This window comes from Strigops habroptila, chromosome 5 (assembly GCF_004027225.2).
Source record: "Strigops habroptila isolate Jane chromosome 5, bStrHab1.2.pri, whole genome shotgun sequence".
Taxonomy (NCBI): Eukaryota; Metazoa; Chordata; class Aves; order Psittaciformes; family Psittacidae; genus Strigops; species Strigops habroptila.
In genome coordinates, this window is record NC_044281.2 from 5,531,378 (window position 1) to 5,551,339 (window position 19,962).

General features: G+C 44.4%; 1 protein-coding gene and 1 long non-coding RNA gene across 6 annotated transcripts in view; one reads left to right on the forward strand and one right to left on the reverse strand.

Moving 5' to 3' along the window:
• Positions 1–19,962, forward strand: part of LOC115608460 (UDP-glucuronosyltransferase 1-1-like) — a 31,313-nt gene that overhangs the window by 4,700 nt on the left and 6,651 nt on the right. Inside the window, exons 1-2 of one of the 5 annotated variants that reach the window (XM_030487290.1) lie at positions 10,845–11,647; positions 18,223–18,316. The exons of 1 other annotated variant lie outside the window; for it this stretch is intronic. In XM_030487290.1, the coding sequence (XP_030343150.1) occupies positions 10,887–11,647; positions 18,223–18,316 (855 nt within the window). In that variant the 5' untranslated portion in view covers positions 10,845–10,886. Of the gene's footprint in view, positions 1–10,844; positions 11,739–17,435; positions 18,317–19,962 lie in introns of those variants that run through there. 3 more of the 5 variants (XM_030487286.1, XM_030487288.1, XM_030487289.1) reach the window with 3 other exon arrangements.
• Positions 1,552–7,193, reverse strand: LOC115608462. The gene is made up of 3 exons (XR_003991547.1): positions 7,087–7,193; positions 3,040–6,804; positions 1,552–2,066 (listed from the first exon to the last, which is right to left on the reverse strand). It is a non-coding gene; the product is annotated as an uncharacterized LOC115608462 (long non-coding RNA).

The following is a 19,962-nucleotide window of genomic DNA, read 5'->3' on the forward strand; positions in this document are numbered from 1 at the left end:
ACCTGGGAAATCAAATTACATCATCCACATGTATTTTGCATTTGAGCAGCTTGTTCCTGCTTGCAAGAGCCAGAGCTTAAGGAGGTGAACAATCGCATCTAACAACAGGAGAACAAATCCAGTACATAACATCAACCCTCCCAGGATGCCTCAACAAACAATTTGCTCATGCAACATTCCTCTTACCTTAGTGCCACTCACTGTTTGCTGCTCAGGTTAAAAGAAATCCACACATCACCACCAGTCCAACTCAGAGATAAGCACTTTGAGAGACTCTTCCAGCTGGAGCAACCACAGGGTGAAGAGTAAGCACACCTGCACCCAAACCCCTCACCATGGTTGTGGCTTATGGTCCAAACAGTCTCAACTCTTCAGAGCTGCTTGCATGACAGTGGAGAGCTGCTCCATAGCTGCAACACTCCTTGCCAGCTCAAAGAGCCACCCAGAATAACCCACACAAGCCTGATCGCATGGGATACTTTTAACAGCAAAATGAATCTGCAGTCTTGGGTCACTCAAGCTTCAGCTTAGTTTAACATAAAATTTGTGTTCTTCAGCGTCCAGGGGGGAAGCCTTTCCTCCAAGCTGGCACATGGCTCTGACTCTCTTAGACATCAAGTCATAAACTACTCTGGTGCTCATCTGCACACACAACATCCTTCAAAACTAAAAGTGAGCCAGGTGGCGTCTGCATAATGAACAGCAAACACCTGTAAACCTGCCTTGGTAGCTGTGGTATATTAGTAAGACATGCAGGTTTGACTGCTTCCAGGAGGCGGGAATTTAACACCAGCCTTCTACATACTGGTTAGGTATTCTCAGTTAGGCTAGGCCATAAAAGAAAGGGGGTTGCAATTTCCATTTATTCTGCTGTGTATATTTTAAAGGTTGCCTTTTGAAAGCAAAACCAGGCTTATTTTCTCACTGGGTCCTTACCAAGCCAATGGTATTAATCACAACTCTTCCTACAAGGTGACATTCCTCATCTTAATTCCATGAAGGAAGCAATGTGCTGCCATGCTTCCAAGCTTAAAAATGAACAGAGAGTTCAAAGGAGGGCATCTTTTTTCAAGAACAGTGTGATCACCTTCCTTGTTACATAAGCAGTTGCAACACTGAGGGATTACCACAGCAATATGGGGAAGTTCAATACTTATTCCTGCCATCAATAAATTCCCTTGCAAGGGATGTCTCTAGAGTACAGCTCTTTGGTTTCCTTCCACCGAAATGGTTCTTCCATTTCAGTGTTACTACCAACGTACTGGGATATTTCTTCTTCTGATATCATCTTTAACCTTTGCTGAAGGTGGAAAGATCCTGGTGGTTCCTCAGGATGGAAGTCACTGGCTCAGCATGCGCCCAGTAGTGGGGAAACTTCAGCAAAATGGACATGAAGTTGTGGTTGTACCGTCAACAGGTTTGCATATGAAGCCAAAGGAGCCTCAGAATTATACAGTGAAAGTATATCCAATGCCTTACCAGGAGGACCATTTAGCTGCGGTGCTCAAATCATTCATTGATACCCATTTTATTGAACAATCTCTTTTGGACATCATTATTACAACGTACCAAAGCACCATAGAAATATCCAAGTTGTTTTTCAGCAACTGTAAGAGCCTCTTGCACAACAAAGACATGATGCAGTATCTGAGAGAGAGCAAATTTGAGGTAGTTTTAACGGATCCAACTCAGATGTGCGGACCCATAATTGCTGAGCTGCTTTCAATTCCTTCCATCTACTTTCTGCGGGGACTTTCTTGTGGTACAAATTCTGATGCCACCCAGTGCCCAAACCCTCTTTCCTACATCCCCAGGCTCTTCGTCAATAATTCAGATAACATGATATTTACTCAACGTGTGAAGAACGTGCTGGTCCGTATGCTGGAGTTCGTTTACTGTAAGCCTTTCTTTGCTCAATTTGAAAAACTTGCAAGTGAGTTTTTCCAAAAGCGAGTGACAACTGTGGACCTTCTAAGCCGTGGATCTGTTTGGCTGATGAGATATGACTTTGTGTTTGAGTTCCCGAGACCAGTGATGCCCAACATGGTTTTTATTGGAGGGATAAACTGTAATGAGAAGAAAAAGCTCTCTCAGGTATTAAACTTCATCTTGTTTTTATTGAAAAGGCAAGAACAGAAATGTTTAAGTGTCCTTACATCAAAACCTAACTGGCAATCCCTTGGTATTTAAAGATAGAAAGCTAATAGGGAATCCTGCCTAATGCAGAAATGTTATTTCCTAGTATCCAGCAGTCAGATGATATCATATCCTGGAAAACCTAAGCCTCATAAGATATGAGAATTTAAGTGAACTTAACTTTTATGCAAATAATAAGCTTTCTTGTTGAACTGAAGCTCACCCCAACTGTGGTGAGATGCAAATTTTTCTCCCCAACAGAAGCCAGATTTGTTAGCTTCCATTTCGTCTCAGTTTCTTGTGCCATATCCATCCTTGGAACAGCTGTCTTTGCAACCAAAGCCAGTCTTGGAAGACTTGGCTATATTGCTCTGGAAAAGTAGCCTGAGGAACACCCACACTTACAGTCTGCTCTCTGTCTGCCACATGGTGTCCTCCTTTCCCAGCTCTCTCGTGGGCTGTCCATTCATACCTCCATATACTCCTCCTTTCACCCACATCGAAGGTTTTAGGACTTAAGTTTTTACCTGTTCATCTTCTAGCTAGTTCTTTTTCTGTCACATCCATCTGCCAGATTGATTCATTTACACCTATATCAAGGAGTCAGTATCTAACCCCCAAATTGTATCCTTCCCTTCTTTTATTGGTTATTTAACCAGGTTTTAAGCTTTCCTGGGCGTGGATGTCTTCTGTAAATTCACATCAGGTTTTTGGGTACCAACCAGGTCTTCGAATCAGATACAGCATATCCTATAGCAGATTAAAAGGAGGAAAGGCATATTCAAGTATTGCAAATTGTGAGTATCCCTAAAACAGAGTACTGTGGAAGAAAGCTCTAATACCCTCCCCTTTTGTCCAGGTAACTATGTTTAGTGCTGGAAGTGGCAGAGCCAATCCTCTTACCAGAACAGTCTGTGGTGCTACTTGGTTAACTCTAGTTGTTCAATTGAAGGACAAGGAGTAGCAGTTGCTCACAAGGCGTCTTTCAAAAGGACATGCAGTCAGGAGTGGGCAAGTGTGTAAGGCCAGGTTGGATGGGGCTTGGAGCAACCTGCTCTAGTGGAAGGTGTCCAGGCCCATGGCAGGGGGTTGGAACTGGATGACTGAACATGCATGACTGTCTTGCTTCATGTGTCAATCTAGCTTGAAAGCATCTTCTTCTAGGGTTCATTTGAGAGCTTTTTCAGAGGTTATGAGCAAGAGGCTTGTTTCTGTGCATCACCTTCTCCTGAGCTGTTTGAAAATGTCCATTCAGTCAAATCTATGTTGTAAATTATTGATATGGTGACAGCGTAGGCGATGAATCTGGCTGCTCTTTTTGGAGGGCAGGTTCTCATTGAGGTCAAAACTTTCCAACCAGACTTGAAAATAAGCTTGCAAAAGCTGAATGTGAAAGCAAGCTCCACTAGTGATGTAGAGCCTTGAATGTCCTGGAGGCACAAATTGTATCCCAAAGGCACCTGCCCAATCACCTGCTTATAAACTTTTATGGTGAGAGATTATCACCAACATAAAACCCCAGCAGTTTACAGCTGGAGAAGGACCTGGACCCGCAGAGTTCATGAACTCTTTCAGTCATGAACTGAACTGACATTGGCCATGAACTTGTGAGTTCATGAATTGGAAACGTGTTGTGAGTTTATGTTATCTCAGGTACAACGTGAACTGCTGTTCTGCAACTGAGTTTTATATCCAGTAGGACAAGAGGTTAGATGGGAGGGTTACGTAGAGGTGGGGGAAGATGTTCTGTTGGCTACTTATTGTCCAAAAAATACATGTTTGCATCAATGAAAAAAAGAAGTCATTTTCCTCAGTTGTACCAACTGGTTTGGGTTATTAAAAAGAAAAAAGGCAAAAAATGGAACTAAGGTACCTTAACATTGCTTTCTCATATTTATCTCTCTTTACTGTAAGTTATGTTTCACTGTACAACCTGCCTCAGCTTCATTAGGAAAGAAAATACTTACTAAAAAATACCAACTTACTACACTTGGTTACAACTCCGTCAGGCGTCAGCCTTCAGTGTCAGCCATCTCTTCCTTTCAAAACAGATGAGATGGAAGAACTTGAATACTAGAGGGCAAAGAGCCGTTTGAGTGTGATTTTTGTAAACCCACTACTACCATATGGGGTCAGCAGGGCTTCTGGGCATCCACTCTGTGTGTACATTTCCTTCATGGATCCCCATGCACCTTAGAGCACGTTGTCAGTACATGTCAGCAAAAGTTGCTGGGTTGTAAAGGTAAGAAGTGTCATAAGGCTGAGGTCCTACTGTGAGAAGAAGAAGGCTGAGATATTGAGCTGTAGTTTCAGCTTGCCTGAGCCAAGCGTACAATAGGAGACACACCTTTGCTGTGCTCGTGCATTTTGAAGTGCAAACATCATCTCATCTTTTACAATCATTACTCACCGATGGTGACTTCATTGCACGTGAACTTGCGAGCACCCGAAAGGCAGAGGCAAGTTGAAAGGGCAGAGGTATGATAAGAAAGCGCTGCCAAGTGGGGTGTTTGCGAGGGTGGAGCACAGCTACAAAAGCTTGTGAACCCCTGCTGAGCTCTCTTGTGTGTGGGTTCCTACCCATCCAACCTGCAACATGCTGGTGGCAGTGCTGCTCCTCTTCTTGTGCTGCCTGAGTCCTGCCACTGCTGGGAAGATCCTGGTAATCCCTATGGAGGGCAGCCACTGGCTCAGTATGAAGGAAGTGCTGGCCGAGCTGAACAAGAAAGGGCATGAAATAGTTGTTGTGGCACCAGAGAGCAAAATGCTGGTAGATTCCTCGGGGACATATGAAATGAAAACTTATCCTGTACCTTTCAAAAAGGAAGAGATGGAAGAAGGTTTGCATGCCCTTAGTGAACTTGCTTTTAGCAACGATCCTTTCCTGACCAGGTTTATGAATATGTGGAATAACTTCAAGAAGAGCTCTGCCATGTTTCAAGCTTCCTGCAGTTTCTTACTGTACAACAAAGAGCTGATGAAATACATTGAAGAAAGTAAATTCGATGTCGTCTTTACAGATCCTCTGACACCCTGTGGACAGATAATTGCTTTGAAATTTTCTATCCCTACTGTTTTCTTCTTGCGGGGCGTCCCATGCGCTATAGACATGCACGCTGCTCAGGCGCCAGACCCACCATCCTATGTCCCACGCCTATTCTCACAAAATACAGACCACATGACATTCTCTCAGAGAGTGAAGAACTTCCTGATAAGCCTTTCAGAGACTTTCACCTGCAGTGTGGCCTTTTCAGGATTCGAAAGCCTGGCCTCAGACTTCCTCCAAAAGCCAATGACAATGACGCAGCTTTTAAGTCATGGATCTGTTTGGCTGAAAAGACTTGACTTTGTCTTTGACTATCCCATGCCCATAATGCCCAATATGATTTTCATTGGAGGCATAAACTGCGGACAGAGGAAACCATTATCTCAGGTCAGTGACTGATGATTGGTAACAAGGGAAGAGGTGTGGCAGCCATCCATACATGATCTGAGTGAGGTTTAATGGTGTGTTTGATATGGATGTTTCTTACCTAAAGACATAATTTAGAGTAACACTTCCTTTATAGCAAATCTACATGAGAAACAGACCAGGAGAGCAGGATGGGATTCCACCTCCTTTCCTTAGGTCTGCTCAGCATGGGGATTTTGTTCAGTGAGGGGATCATGTGCTATGTTGTGTTTAATTCCAGCTGAAGCCAAAGGCTAATATGTTGTAGTGAAGGTTGGTCTAACAGATTCCATCACAAAACCTGGACAGCTGAATTCTCAACTGCCTTTTTAGGAGATGTCCAGTTTGGATAGGGAAACATTGCTGGGTGGTTGCTTGGGCGTCTAAAGGCATGCATGCTAGCTTGTTGGTGCTCATGGTGTCTGTTAGGTTGCTGCTGCATGTGATGCCTATTCTTGCTTGCTTGCGCTGTAAGTAAAACAGCCTCATGTGAAGCCAGAGATTAAGTGGAAAAGAGATACAGGAGGAGACAGCTCTCCTCAGCAAATGATGACTCTGAAGTTAGTGTCATCCAGCAGTTTCAGCAATAAATCACATTGTTTCCTAGAAAGGACAAAGTTTTATCCTTTGTGATTGTTACTTAAAAACAGACAGTCTCTCCTCTATTCTTCCCCCCCACATGGCCACTTTTATCAGGGCAGTGCTTTTCCTATCTGTTCTCTCCATCAGAGCTGCTTAATGGCTCCTCAGGGACAAACCCAGGCAGAAGCTCTGGGAAAGCAGAATTCTGCCTTTAGGCAAGGGCATGTAGCAGCTCCAGCTTCAAATCAGCCTCTCCTCTAAAGACGAAGCTCACTCTCACTCTCATCTTGCTCAGGAGCTAGAAATCATAGTCCAGGAACAGTAATTATTGCAGAAGTATTGATTCTTCAGTCCTGATTTCTTCTTGTCTTCAGACTGTGCCTCTGAATCACACAGTTACATCGTAGGGCAGAAGGAAATCCTGTGGTTTGACAAGTTTATCACAAGTACTTGTTAACTGCTCAGACATGGGACCTTCCTTGTAGCTTTTCATCTGAAGTAGTATCAGCACCTCTTCCATTTAGAATCAGTTCCTGGCCTGGAACAAGAGGGCTGTTCCTGGCTCCTTCTGTCCAATCTTTCCTGTATTTAATTAGGTACAGGGGGAACTGAGTGGCCTTTCCTTCCCATTGCTCCTGGAAGAAGAAAATAAATGATTGAGAGATGAGTCAGGATAAGAACAAAGTAATGTCATGGATGACAGCATGGATTCGGTGGCTTCCCTTTGCTGATGCAAGCCTCTGCTGCAGTGTTACTTACTGCTATAAATTGCTGCCTGGTGTTATACCTGGCCCCAGTGCTGAGCTATGTAAATCACAACAGCTGAGGTATGTAAATCACAGAGTGTCCTCCATAGGATTTGCAGAGATAACGTGCTGTGTAGTGGCATCACTTTTTAATGTTAAACGTAAACTCACAGGCATTTCAGAACAGTCGTCTCTGGAGACACCCAAATCCTGCCTGGATGCATTCCTTGGCAGGGTCTTCAAACAGATGATCTCCAGAGGTCTCTTCCAACCCTAATGATCCTGTGAAAAGAAGGAAAGCAAGAAAGCATTGTAATAGCTGCTTTCAGCAAGCCCAGTTACTTCCAAGTGCCAGCACTCTTCAAAGAACAGGGATTTCTTCTTTCAAAGTCTGCTTTTATTATCAGTCTCATATCAATCAGCACAGAGAATCAATCTGAAATGAATCCATTCCCATGGGAGCCTCAGATAAAGCCCAGTTCTGCCCAATCCACATTGAGTTATCAGGTCCCTTAAATGATTCATCAATGCCTTGTGATTCATCAATGCCAACTGGTGGCTGGTTTTGCTGGAAAAGCTGGATCGTTAAGGAGGAATGTGAGAATCTGGCAGGGGGCTCTTGGTCTACTTAAAATGTGTTAGGCCAGTGCAGATGAAAAGACTTTGGATTTCTAGGAACATGGCTCATGTAAGTGAATACAGTTCCTTAGTGTCTACGGGGGTTTTGGGTTTCCTGTCTCTGTTTTGCTTGACCAGTGGTGGGAAGCTGTTGGTGGTGCCCATGGATGGGAGTCCCTGGCTCAGCATGCGCTCACTGCTGGCAGCACTCAGCCAGAAACAGCACCACATTGTCACTGTCGTACCAGAAGTAAACTTGAACATGAAGGCATCTGAATATTACGCTCTCAAAACGTACCCAGTGCCTTCAACTGGGGCAGAACTGGGAGCAAGGATGCGTGCATTTGCAAAGGATCTTTGTGAGAGAAGACCTTTTCTTCACAGAATTACTGAACTTTATGAAAAGGCTCAAGTCATCTCCGAGCTCTACGTCTCCTCCTGTAGCAGTTTACTGCACAACAAGGATCTGAGGCAGTCTCTGGAAGGGAGCAAATTTGATGCTGTTCTCACGGATCCTGTTGTACCATTTGCACAAATACTGGCTCTGCATCTCTCTATACCATCTGCTTTCTTTCTACGGGGAGTCCCCTGCAGTTTTGGTTTGCAGGCTACTCAGTGTCCAGACTCACCTTCCTATGTCCCAAGAATATTTACAGACAACTCAGACCACATGACGTTTATCCAGCGTGTGGAAAACTTTCTTCTAAAGTCATCAGAATCCTTTCTTTGCAATTTTGCCTATTTACCATTTGGACTTCTGGCCTCAGATGTCCTTCACAGAGCAGTAACAATGAAGGAGCTCTTAAGCCATGGATACATTTGGCTTAAAAGAATGGATTTTGGTTTTGAGTATCCCATGCCACTGATGCCCAACATAGTTTTTATTGGAGGTATTACCTGGGGAAAGAAAAAGCCATTATCTCAGGTCAGTGACTTCCTTGATAAAATATATTCCTGGAAGGGAGAATGCTGTTTGCAAAGGCTCTCTGTGTGTATGAGTTTGTGGGATTTATATGCGCAGTAAGTTACACCGTAAAGACAAAGAAAATAGGTGAAAAACTGGGTTGATTTGAATTCTCTCCCACTCCTGCAGCTACTTATCTGTAGCATTAGCAGGATCCAAGTGGTTTCGCTTACACACTTGTTTCCTTTGGGCTAGGTGGAAGTAGTTCATCGCTGCACTCTTGCAAACAAGGCACACACACACCAGTGAGGGTGATCCCTGTCTTACTGTCTCCTGCTGGTGTTTGCCAGAGCAGTACCGTGAACTCAAACCATTTAGTTTACTGTCACAACTGATTTTTAAAAACAATTAATCCTTTCAGTTAATAGAACCAGACTTTCATAATTCAGAATCATAGAATCCCAGACTGGTTTGGGTTGGAAAGGACCTTAAAGTTCATGCAGTTCCAACGCCCTGCCATGGGCAGGGACACCTTCCACTAGAGCAGGTTGCTCCAAGCCCCTGTGTCCAACCTGGCCTTGAACACTGCCAGGGATGGGGCAGCCACAGCTTCTCTGGGAAAAGTCTGTGCCAGCGCCTCAGCACCCTCACAGGGAAGAGCTTCTGCCTAAGATCTAACCTGAACTTTCCCTGTTGCAGTTTGAACCCATCACCCCTTGTCCTGTCGCTACAGTCCCTGATGAAGAGTCCCTCTCTGAAACAGTGTCATAATGCACCAGTCAGCAGCTGATGTGCTGGTTGCTCTGTCAGTCTAAGGCTTATCCTTTCACCACATGGATTTTCTGCATAACTGTTGGAGGTTTTCATAGCTGCTGGCCAGCTCGGAGCATCTGTAATAGCTTACACCGCCTTCTGAGAAGTTTCCTTACTAAGGGTTTACCTAGAGCTCCAGTAGTGTAAAATGGCCTTAAAATAATACAACCTCCATACTAAATTATCCTATCATCAAATTATGACTTCTGTGCAGGACTCGTCATAATTAGGGCTGCTTTTCACAGATTATCATTTCATGCATTCCATGCATTAATGTTGTTTGCTTTCATGACCCTGGGGCTTACTCTTCCCTGGCTGATCCAGAGTGGTGTTTCCGAGTTGCTAACCCAGATTTAAATATAGCTGGCAAAACCCGTTCCTTTGCCCTTCCTCTTTCCAAGCCCTATTTCATCCCTCCAAAAAGAGGCCTCTCAGGGAAATGAACTCTGAGAGCCAGATCTCCATTTTCATGACAGTGTCAAGATAGAAAACTGATAAAGAAACCAGACCTTTTCCCATATGAAGTGTTCATATCTTTCTGATCTTTCGCATATAGAAAATGATTTGGACAGGCAGAAGAGGAGGAATTTTCTTATGCTGAAAATTCTTGTGTGGCAAATTAATTCTCTGTTACTTACCCATGATTATACACTTACCACACAGCAAGTAAGGCTAAAGATCACCCAGATTAAGGCCAGCACAGATTGCTTAAAAACCTGGAGCTGGGAATATTCTTTCTGGGCAGCACTCACCCCGTTTCTGCAGAGACGTCCCCTGGTGCTTAGTGCTCAACCGCAAATCACAGCAATGCTGGTTCTGCTCCTGTTGTGCTCAATCAGGTATCTTGAGGAGAGTAAGTTTGATGTTGTTTTTACAGACCCTGTAGGCAGATACTGGTGGAACACAGAATCATAGAATAGTAAGGGTTGGAAAGGACCTTAAGATCATCTAGTTCCAACCCCCCTGCCATGGGCAGGGACACCTCGCCCTAAACCATGTGGCACAAGGCTCTGTCCAAGCTGGCCTTGAACGCCACCAGGGATGGAGCATCCACAACCTTCCTGGGCAATCCATTCCAGTGCTTCACCACCCTCACTGTAAAGAACTTCTTCCTTATATCTAATCTTTCAGTTCCTTCTGTGGTTTTGGGAGGTTTTTTTATGGGTAATGCCATGCAGTTTAGATTTTGAAACCACGACCCAATCCCCCTTCTTACGCCCTCAGAGTATTTACAGAACATGCAGACTGCATGGACTTTCTGCAGTGTGCAAAGAAACTAATCCTGGACATCCTAAATTAGTTTCTCTGTGATTTTGTCTTTCAACCATACACAAAACTGGCTTCTGAGTTCCCCCACTGTGCTGTTATGGTGTAGACTGTGCACCCTAACAGAAACAGATGGGAGATGTCTGGTGTATCTACCCCACACCACCAGCACGCGGACTGGGCTGGAACGAAGCACTTATTATGCAGCCTTTTGTCAAGCCAATGATTATACATTTACCACACAGCAAATACCTGAAGGATCAAAAGTTAGGCTGTAGCACAGATTGCTTAAAAGAGTGGAGCTGGTGCTGTTGCTTCAGTGCTGCCAGCGGCTTGCTTTCTGGGTAGCGCTCAGCACGTATCTGGAGAAATGGGCCCGGCTCCTCCACGAGTCCTGGTGATGCTACTTCTGCTCCTATCCGTGCTCAGTTTGGCTGCTGGTGGGAAGCTGCTGGTGTTGCCAGTGGATGGCAGTCATTGGCTCAGCATGCGGGAAATCTTGGACAGTCTCAGGCAGAAGGAACATGAAATAGTCGTCGTTGCACCTGAAATCAGTTTATACATAAAGCCCGCAAAGAGTTTTATTATGAAAACGTACCCAGTCCCCTTCACACAGGAAGAGATGGATGGAAGCTTCCAAGCGCTTTCGCAGGATGTATTTGAAGAAGGATCTTTCCTGGAAAGAGTTATTAGAATATACCAACGGACAAAAGAAACCTCTGCCATGCTCCTGTCCAGCTGTAAACACCTACTGTACAACAAAGAGCTTATCAGGTATCTTGAGGAGAGTAAGTTTGATGCCGTCCTTACAAACCCTATACTACCCTGTGGGCAGATAGTGGCGGAGCGTCTCTCACTTCCTTCGGTGTTTCTCTTGCAGCAAATGCCATGTGGTTTAGAATATGAAGCCACCCAGTGTCCCAGTCCCCCTTCTTATGTCCCCAGGATATTCACAGGACATACAGACCACATGAACTTTCTCCAGAGGGTGAAGAATCTAATCTTTGACTTCATAAATTATTTTCTCTGTGATTTTGTCTTCCAACCATATGCCAAACTGGCTTCTGAGGTGCTTGAGCGAGATGTCACTGTGAATGATCTCTTGCGCCAGGCTTCCATTTGGCTCATGAAGCTAGACTTTGTTTTACACTATCCGAAACCACTGATGCCCAACATGATTATGGTTAGTGGAGTAAACTGTGCTCACAAGAAGCTAACTCAGGTGGGTTGTGCTCTGTTTTTTCTTGTCATTCCTGCAGGCTTTGACAGACTCTGAAAAGTTGCCACACAGGTTTTGTTTGAATGGTTTCTTTCCGTGGGTGAGAGTACAAGGATTTCACACTGCTTTTGCTTTGCAAAGAGGTGCCAGTACTGGTTTCAGTGAAGGCATCTGAATATCACAGCATAAAGATGGAGAAAGTGTATATGGAATTAGATCTGGAAACTCCCCACTGATCCTGTGCCTCTGCTCTAAGCCAGCTTTGACATTAGACCAGGTTGCTCAGTAGCCTCTTCACTCCAGGCTCTTGATGTGCAAGACAGACTTTCATTTGAGATTTCCTCTATAATCCTGCCTTTTTTTCTTTAAAGAGGATTTTCTATGTCTTGAATTGTCACAGACTCAGAGAACATTCGTTTGGAAGGTTCTTTGCAGGCCTCTCTGCACAGCTCCTCGTCAAAGCATGTCCAGTGAGTTCAGCTTGTTCCATTCTATGTCTTGTCAAGTTTTGAGTATCTCCTATGACCCTTATAGTGAAAACAATATCTTATATCCTATTTATTATTATTATCCTATTGTATCCATTTAAAATTTTCCATGTTGCAGCTTGTGTCTGTTGCCTCTTGTCCTGTCACTGTTAATCTCTTGGAAGAGTGCAGCTTTGTCTTCTTTATGTCCTCCTGCTAAGGGAGCTGAAGACAGCAATAAGATCTCTTATCTTTCTCTTCTTAATCCTAAGCAAGCCCATCTTTCTCAGCCCCTTTTTGTACATCACAGTCCCCAGAACCTAACCATCTCTCTGGCTTTTGCTGGACTTGCTTCAATACATCAATGTCTGTCTTTATACTGGAAAGCCTAAAACATGTCCTAGCATGTCTTCACATGTCTCCTAAGTGCTAAAAAGAAGAGAAGGATCACCTCTTTCAATCTGCTTGCTGTACTCTTAGTTGTATAGCCCAGGATGCTGTTGTGTGTGAGGGCACACACTCAGTACCACTCACATTCAACTCTTTGTCCACGAAGGCCCTGGGTCACTTCCTGCAGAGCTGCTGTCTGTCCAGCTGGAGTGCAGCTTGTCCTGTGCCAGGGGGTTATCCCATTCTAGCAGCAGAAGTTTGCTTTAGCCTTTGCTGACCTCATGACGCTGCTGTTGGCCCATTTCTCCAGCTTTAGAAAGAACTATTCCTCTTAAGTAAGTTTTTCAGATACTGACTTTGCAGAGCAGTGAAATAGGGCTGATTTTTCAGACAAAGCTGAATCTCATGCAGTAAACATGAAGCCTTTTTAAGAGGATTCAAACTGGCCACTCAGTCTAGAAAAGCAGAGATGGAATAAACCTGATAGCTAAGCCTCTGAAACAGCTATGACAGAGGATCCCTGACAGAGGTGTATGTCCTACAAAGTATAATGAAGCTGAAAGGGGACCCAATATGTGGTTTCTTCCAGTACTTCACCTAGGACTGACACTGAAATGTGGTGGCAGCACGCTTAAAGCTAACAAAAGGGAGTACTTCTTCACACCATCCTCCCCCCAAAAATCTGCCTCTCAGCACCAACAGATTTATTTCATTGTAGACAAACCCTATGCATTTAAAAAGGATTTGGCTGGTTAATACATTCTGACTGCCAGGGTTTAGAGACTTAAAAGAGGTTATCATAGATTCCCCTAACTGGGAGTACTTGCTGTACCATTTTCAGCATTCAACCTTGGCACTCAGCTGTGCACTTTAGCTTTACTTTCTCCTGTTAGATACCTCTTTTTCTTGCCTTTGGAATGGGCTGAACTATGGACTTCAGTCTCTGGACTCATATTCATGTGAAAGGGCTTTTGTGTGTTGCTCAAATGCAGTGACTCAACTCTTAAACTCTTCTGAATGCAACTGTTACCCTCAAGGAGTTTGTTGTTTTTACCTTTCAATGTTGTTTTATATCATTTTATAATAGTGTTACACAGATAATACATGTCTGGCTGAAATGTTAGAAGAGCTTAAAGACTATGTGAAAGTGACTAAATATCAAACACGAGATTTGAGGGCCTGTTGTATGTTAGCACAGGGTAACATCCAGCTGCAACTCTGGGTAGATCTCTGAGTGCATACTGCCACCTTGGGGCATATGTAATGCTGCATAATAGAGTCCTAGAAGGTTTTGGGTTGGAAGAAGCCTTGAAATTCATCTAGTTCCAACCCCCTGCCACGGGCAGGGACACCTTCCACTAGAGCAGGTTGCTCCAAGCCCCTGTGTCCAACCTGGCCTTGAACACTGCCGGGGATGGGGCAGCCACAGCTTCTCTGGGAAAAGTCTGTGCCAGTGCCTCAGCACCCTCACCAGGAAGAGCTTCTGCCTAAGAGCTCATCTCAATCTCCCCTCTGGCAGGTTAAAGCCATTCCCCTTGGCCTGTCCCTCCAGGCCCTTGTCCAAAGCCCCTCTCCAGGTTTCCTGGAGCCCCTTTAGGCACTAGAGCTGCTCTAAGGTTCCCCCTGAAGGAGCCTTCTCTTTTCCAGGCTGAACCAGCCCAGCTCTCTCAGCCTGTCTCTACCATCACCTTGTTATGCGAGATCTTTTTCTCTCTGAAACATGAAAATGCAAACATAGGTACTGCCGCTAACTCTGTGGCACACAAGAACACCTTCTGTCCACCTCCTCTAGTTTTTGATCTTTTAATATCACCTCGCTGCCAGCTAGAGGAAAAGGTTTTGCTTAAACAGCCTGTGGAACAGGACTGTACTAATGTCTGAAACTCCTTCCTCTTAATGCAGTTTCCTTAGATGTTACACCCCTTCCTTCTGGCTTGTGAGAATCACTTTGTTTTTAACATGCCACATGTAGGACATCCTTTCAACATGAACCTTCCTTTTAGTAACAGTATTAGCCTTAGAATGTGCTTATCACACCCTGGTACCTTTGGCAAAAGTAACCATTTCACGAACCAGATATCCCATCACTCCTACCTGCTCCAAGACAACTCTTCCAGGCTGCTGCACAGCATGAAGCAACCACTCAGAACTCTCTCCAATCAGATGTGCTTGGTAGAAGGGTATAAAACCGTATCTCTTCTCCAGCCACTGCTCTTGTTCAGCTCCCATTCCTGTATCTTGTTTTGCTTTTGCAAACTTCTGGCATCCACCTTTTCCCTTTCCATGAAACATGCCTTAATGGCAGATGAGATCTGCTTGGTCAGGTACTTCTTTTAAGCACATATTGCTTTTCAAGGTTTATCTTGAACGTTTCCGTGTGTTTCTGCATGTTCTCCGTATCTAAGGACATTGCTTTGTTTAGAGGCACATACTGTGTTTACTCATTGAGTTTCCATTGCATCATTTGCTGTAAGCAGAAGCAGCCATTATCAAAGGTTTGTCATGGTTCACGGTGAGCATATATATGACATTTAGCATATATTGATGCTAAATACAGCAATTTTTAGCAATTATTTAAGATATTCTTCCTATAGTACTATTTGCGCTTGAGCCAATGTGTGAGCGAATACCAGGATGGCATGATTTGGAAGCAGGAATATCAGGCTCTTGTAGATGATCACAAGACTTGCACTACAAGCAGCTGCAGGGTTTCTCTTCAGGAGAGCTTAGGTGAAGTTGACTAAGCTATGGAGCTGCCTAGGTATAGCTTAGCTTGCTCTAAGCATATCACTATAATCATAGTTTCTCTGGGCAACCTGGGCCAGGGCCTCACCACCCTTCAGCCCTTCAACCTAGGTTCTCAAAAATAATTAGGAGCTTAAATCCTATTCAAATCAATCTGATTTGGATATCTAAACAAGTCCTTGGGATGGGACAGTGTCTCACATCAGATCACGTCAGCCTCAGCTGATCACAGGCAAACCTTTCAAACTTCAGAGTCAAAAACCTTCTTCTCAAGGTTCAGTTCAAATCTCTCAAACTGCTCTTTGTGTTGCTGATTATGCTATTTACTGCTACCTGGAAAAGTTGGGCTCCACCATCAAGTAGCTACAGGCTGTGGCTGAGTGTTATAAAGAACAAGACTTCCAACATGGTGTGCGTGTGGGAGTTACCTTAAAAGTCTTCTCACAGCACATGCAGGAGCAGCTCAGAAACTCTGTTCTCCCCTTCTTCTGGTAAGCACAGGACACAAGTGTGGGCGTCCCTTGGCTCATACCACAGCCAAGCTTTAATCATAGAATCATAGAATCGTAAGGGTTGGAAAGGACCTTAAGATCATCTAGTTCCAACCCCCCTGCCATGGGCAGGGACACCTTGCCCTAAACCATGTGGCTCAAGGCTCTGTCCAACCTGGCCTTGAACACCGCCAGGGATGGAGCATCCACAACCTCCCTGGGCAACCCATTCCAGTGCTTCACCACCCTCACTGTAAAGAACTTCTTCCTTATATCTAATCTAAACTTCCTCTGTTTAAGTTTGAACCCATTACCCCTTGTCCTACCACTACAGTCCCTAAGGAAGAGTCCCTCCCCAGCATCCTTGTAGACCCCCTTCAGATACTGGAAGGCTGCTATGAGGTCACCACGCAGCCTTCTCTTCTCCAGGCTGAACAGCCCCAACTTTCTCAGCCTGTCTTCATATGGGAGGTGCTCCAGCCCTCTTATCATCCTCGTGGCCCTCCTCTGGACTCGCTCCAACAGCTCCATGTCCTTTTTATGTTGAGGACACCAGAACTGTACGCAGTACTCCAAGTGGGGTCTCACAAGAGCAGAGTAGAGGGGCAGGATCACCTCCTTCGACCTGCTGGCCACGCTTCTTTTGATGCAGCCCAGGATACGGTTGGCTTTCTGGGCTGCAAGCGCACACTGCCGGCTCATGTTAAGCTTCTCGTCAACCAACACCCCCAAGTCCTTTTCTGCAGGGCTGCTCTGAATCTCTTCTCTGCCCAGCCTGTAGCAGTGCCTGGGGTTGCCCCGACCCAGATGTAGGACCTTGCACTTGCCTTGGTTAAACTTCATAAGGTTGGCATCGGCCCACCTCACAAGCGTGTCAAGGTCCCTCTGGATGGCATCCCTTCCCTTCAGCGTATGACTCCTTCTGAAAAGAAACTATTATTAACACCTTTCAAAACTGTTAGGCCTGTAACCTCTCATCTATGAACTCTTGTAGCCCCTCTGCTGCATCATTACTTTCAAAGAGGTGTTTGGCCTTAAGCCACTCACCTGTGAACTCTTATGGCCCCTCTTGAGCAGGAGCTGCATAGTCTGCTGCACCATTGTTTAAATAAAAAGGTCTTTGGTTAATATGTGACTTTGGTGACACCACTGCTGCTTGTGCCAACGCCTGCTTACCATGGAGAACATCCTGTGTGAACTCCAGGCACCTTTCTGAGGTGTAAGAGAAACTTTGGGTCTTTCAGTGCAACATGCTCAGTGACTGTAAAAGCAGATTCCTGACTTGAATCTGGCACAGGGCTGTCAAGAACACAGTGACTCAAAATAACCCCGACTCAGCAAAATCCCTTCACAAACAACTAATCGAAGATCCTGCTAATTGTTCTGAATCATTCAAGATAATTTCAGTGCAAGGAAAATGCATTTTGCTTTATAACCCTTGATAGCACTCTTATCAGGGCTTTTTATCACTGTCTAAAACATGATCTTTGAACTTCAACAACCTGTCATAGTAAACATTTTGTAGAGGTAAAGACTAAAGACCGAATATAAATAAGGTACAACTCTCTCTTGTTTTCACATGCTGCTTGGAAGTAAGAAGCAACAATTCATTTCTTTTCCTGCCGATAACCCCAGGCCAGTTATGTGGAGGTACCAGATCTACACTGGGCTTGTTCTTTTTCTTTCTTTCTGGAGTTTGGCAGAAGGTGGGAAGCTCTTGGTTATGCCTCAGGATGGAAGTCACTGGCTGAGCATGCGTGTGGTTCTGGAGAAACTCTGGGAGAAGGGGCACGAAGTCGTTGCGGTGATTCCTGATGCTGCTTTGCTCCTTAAAAGCTCACAATCTTTTACCATCAAAACATATTCTGTGCCTTACACGCAGGAGTTTGTGGATAACTTCTACAATTCCCTTGGTGAAACGAGTTTTAGAAACCCTTCCCTTTTAGACAAAATCACAGTATTCAGCAATTTATCAGAAGTGACCAACATGTACACTCCTTCTTGTCGGCATCTCTTATACAATGAAGAACTCATGAAGTACCTCCGGGACAGCAAATTTGATGCCATTATGATGGATCCTGTGTTGCCCTGTGGACCAATTATTGCTGAATACCTCTCTATCCCTTCAGTGTACTTCATGCGTGGTCTTCCATGCAATTTAGACTACAAAGCCGCCCAGTGTCCAAGTCCTTCTTCTTATGTGCCAAAGACTTTCACATACAGTTCAGATAACATGACATTTGCAGAGCGTGTGAAGAACTTCCTGATGGGGGTTTCAGAGCACGTATTCTGCGACCTGTTCTACTTAAACTACAAGAAATTAGCTTCTGAGTTTCTTCACAGAGAAGTAACAATGCTGCAACTATTTAGCCAAGCATCCGTTTATCTGATGAGATACGACTTCGTTTTTGAGTATCCGCGCCCACTAATGCCAAACATGATCTATGTTGGAGGCATCAACTGTAAGCAGAAGCAGTCATTATCAAAGGTTTGTCATGGTTCACGGTGAGCATATATATGACATTTAGCATATATTGATGCTAAATATAGCATTTTTTAGCAATTATTTAAGATATGCTTCCCATAGTAGTATTTGCGCTTGAGCCAATATGTGAGCGAATACCAGGATGGCGTGATTTGGGAGCAGGAATCTCAGGCTCTTGCAGATGATCACAAGACTTGCACTACAAGCAGCTGCAGGGTTTCTCTTCAGGAGAGCTTAGGTGAAGTTGACTAAGCTATGGAGCTGCCTAGGTATAGCTTAGCTTGTTCTAAGCATATCACTATAATCATAGCTTCTGTGGGCAACCTGTGCCAGGGCCTCACCACCCTCACCCCACAGGGAAGAACTTCTTCCTAATGTCTCATCTCAATCTACCCTCATGGAATGTATGCTATACCTAGATAAATACAAAAATAATTCTAGATCATATAATTGAATATCCCTAACAGTTTGAATACTGATTAATTGCAGGAGATTTGATTGGCCAAAACATGGAAATGTGGAATTAACTCTGCGGATATACCCAGGCACTTGCACTGTGCTGTAGAGCCTGATAATGTGCTTGAATACCCCAAAACCAGGGATATGCAAAGACATTAGAGGGAGCTCTTTTGCCTCTGAATTTGTGTAAGAAGCAATGTAAGGGAACATATAAGAGGATGATTGGAAAAAGAAGCCTTTGGGATTGTAAGTACCCACCCTCCCTCGCTGGTTAAAGTTTCCCCAGTGGCTCTGTAAATAGTGCAGATGTCAATGGTTTGTTCTGTTTTTCAGACCACAGTGGTGTTGCAACAGCTGAAGTTATTGCTAAGACTGCACCATCACACATACCACTGTAGGCTCAGGGCTTTCATTTCGATAACTGCTACGATATAGAAAGAAATCTGAAGATAAACCTTATCAGCCCACTCTATATCAAATCTCTGTCGGTCATTGCTTCTTGGTTAGCCTCTGAGAGCACAAAGTATTCCAAAGGTCAAGCTTTGTTCCGAGTTTTGTGTCCAATCAGCTGAGCAGACTCAAGGCAGGGAGTTGATCATTAACTGGGTGTTAGGAAAACAGTGATTGCTGGGTCAAGTGTTACCTCCCATTCATGACTTTTGTTCAGCCTTTCAGTGCCACATGCTCCCTCTTGCATTCGAATCCTCTCCTGTTAATTCAAGCATCCAGTGCCCAGTTACTTAAAGCCTTCACTACAATGACAAACCCAATCTTTACTCACAGTTAAAAATTATGCTTATTTTTGCCTACAAAAATCCAGCCTGTTAAAAATTAAACCCCTCAGTTAAGATTAAAGCACAAAGTACCCCCGATTCATTTCTCGTCCCCTGCAATACTTTGGTGGCTCTTTAAAACTTTGCTGACAGCACAAGGGAAATGGCTTCTTCAAATGTGGGATTCCATTCTCTTGCCTCCTGTCTTGTGTTTTTCCTGCTCCCGTGGACCTTTGCTGAAGGTGGAAAGCTGTTGGTTATACCTATCGATAGCAGCTACTGGCTCAGCATGCGGCCGGTTGTGGAGCGGCTCCGACGCAGGGGACACGAGATCGTGGTGCTTGTGCCAGAGATAAACCTGCGGATAGGTTTGTCAGGGCATTATACCATGAAAACATACTCCGTGCCTTACACCAA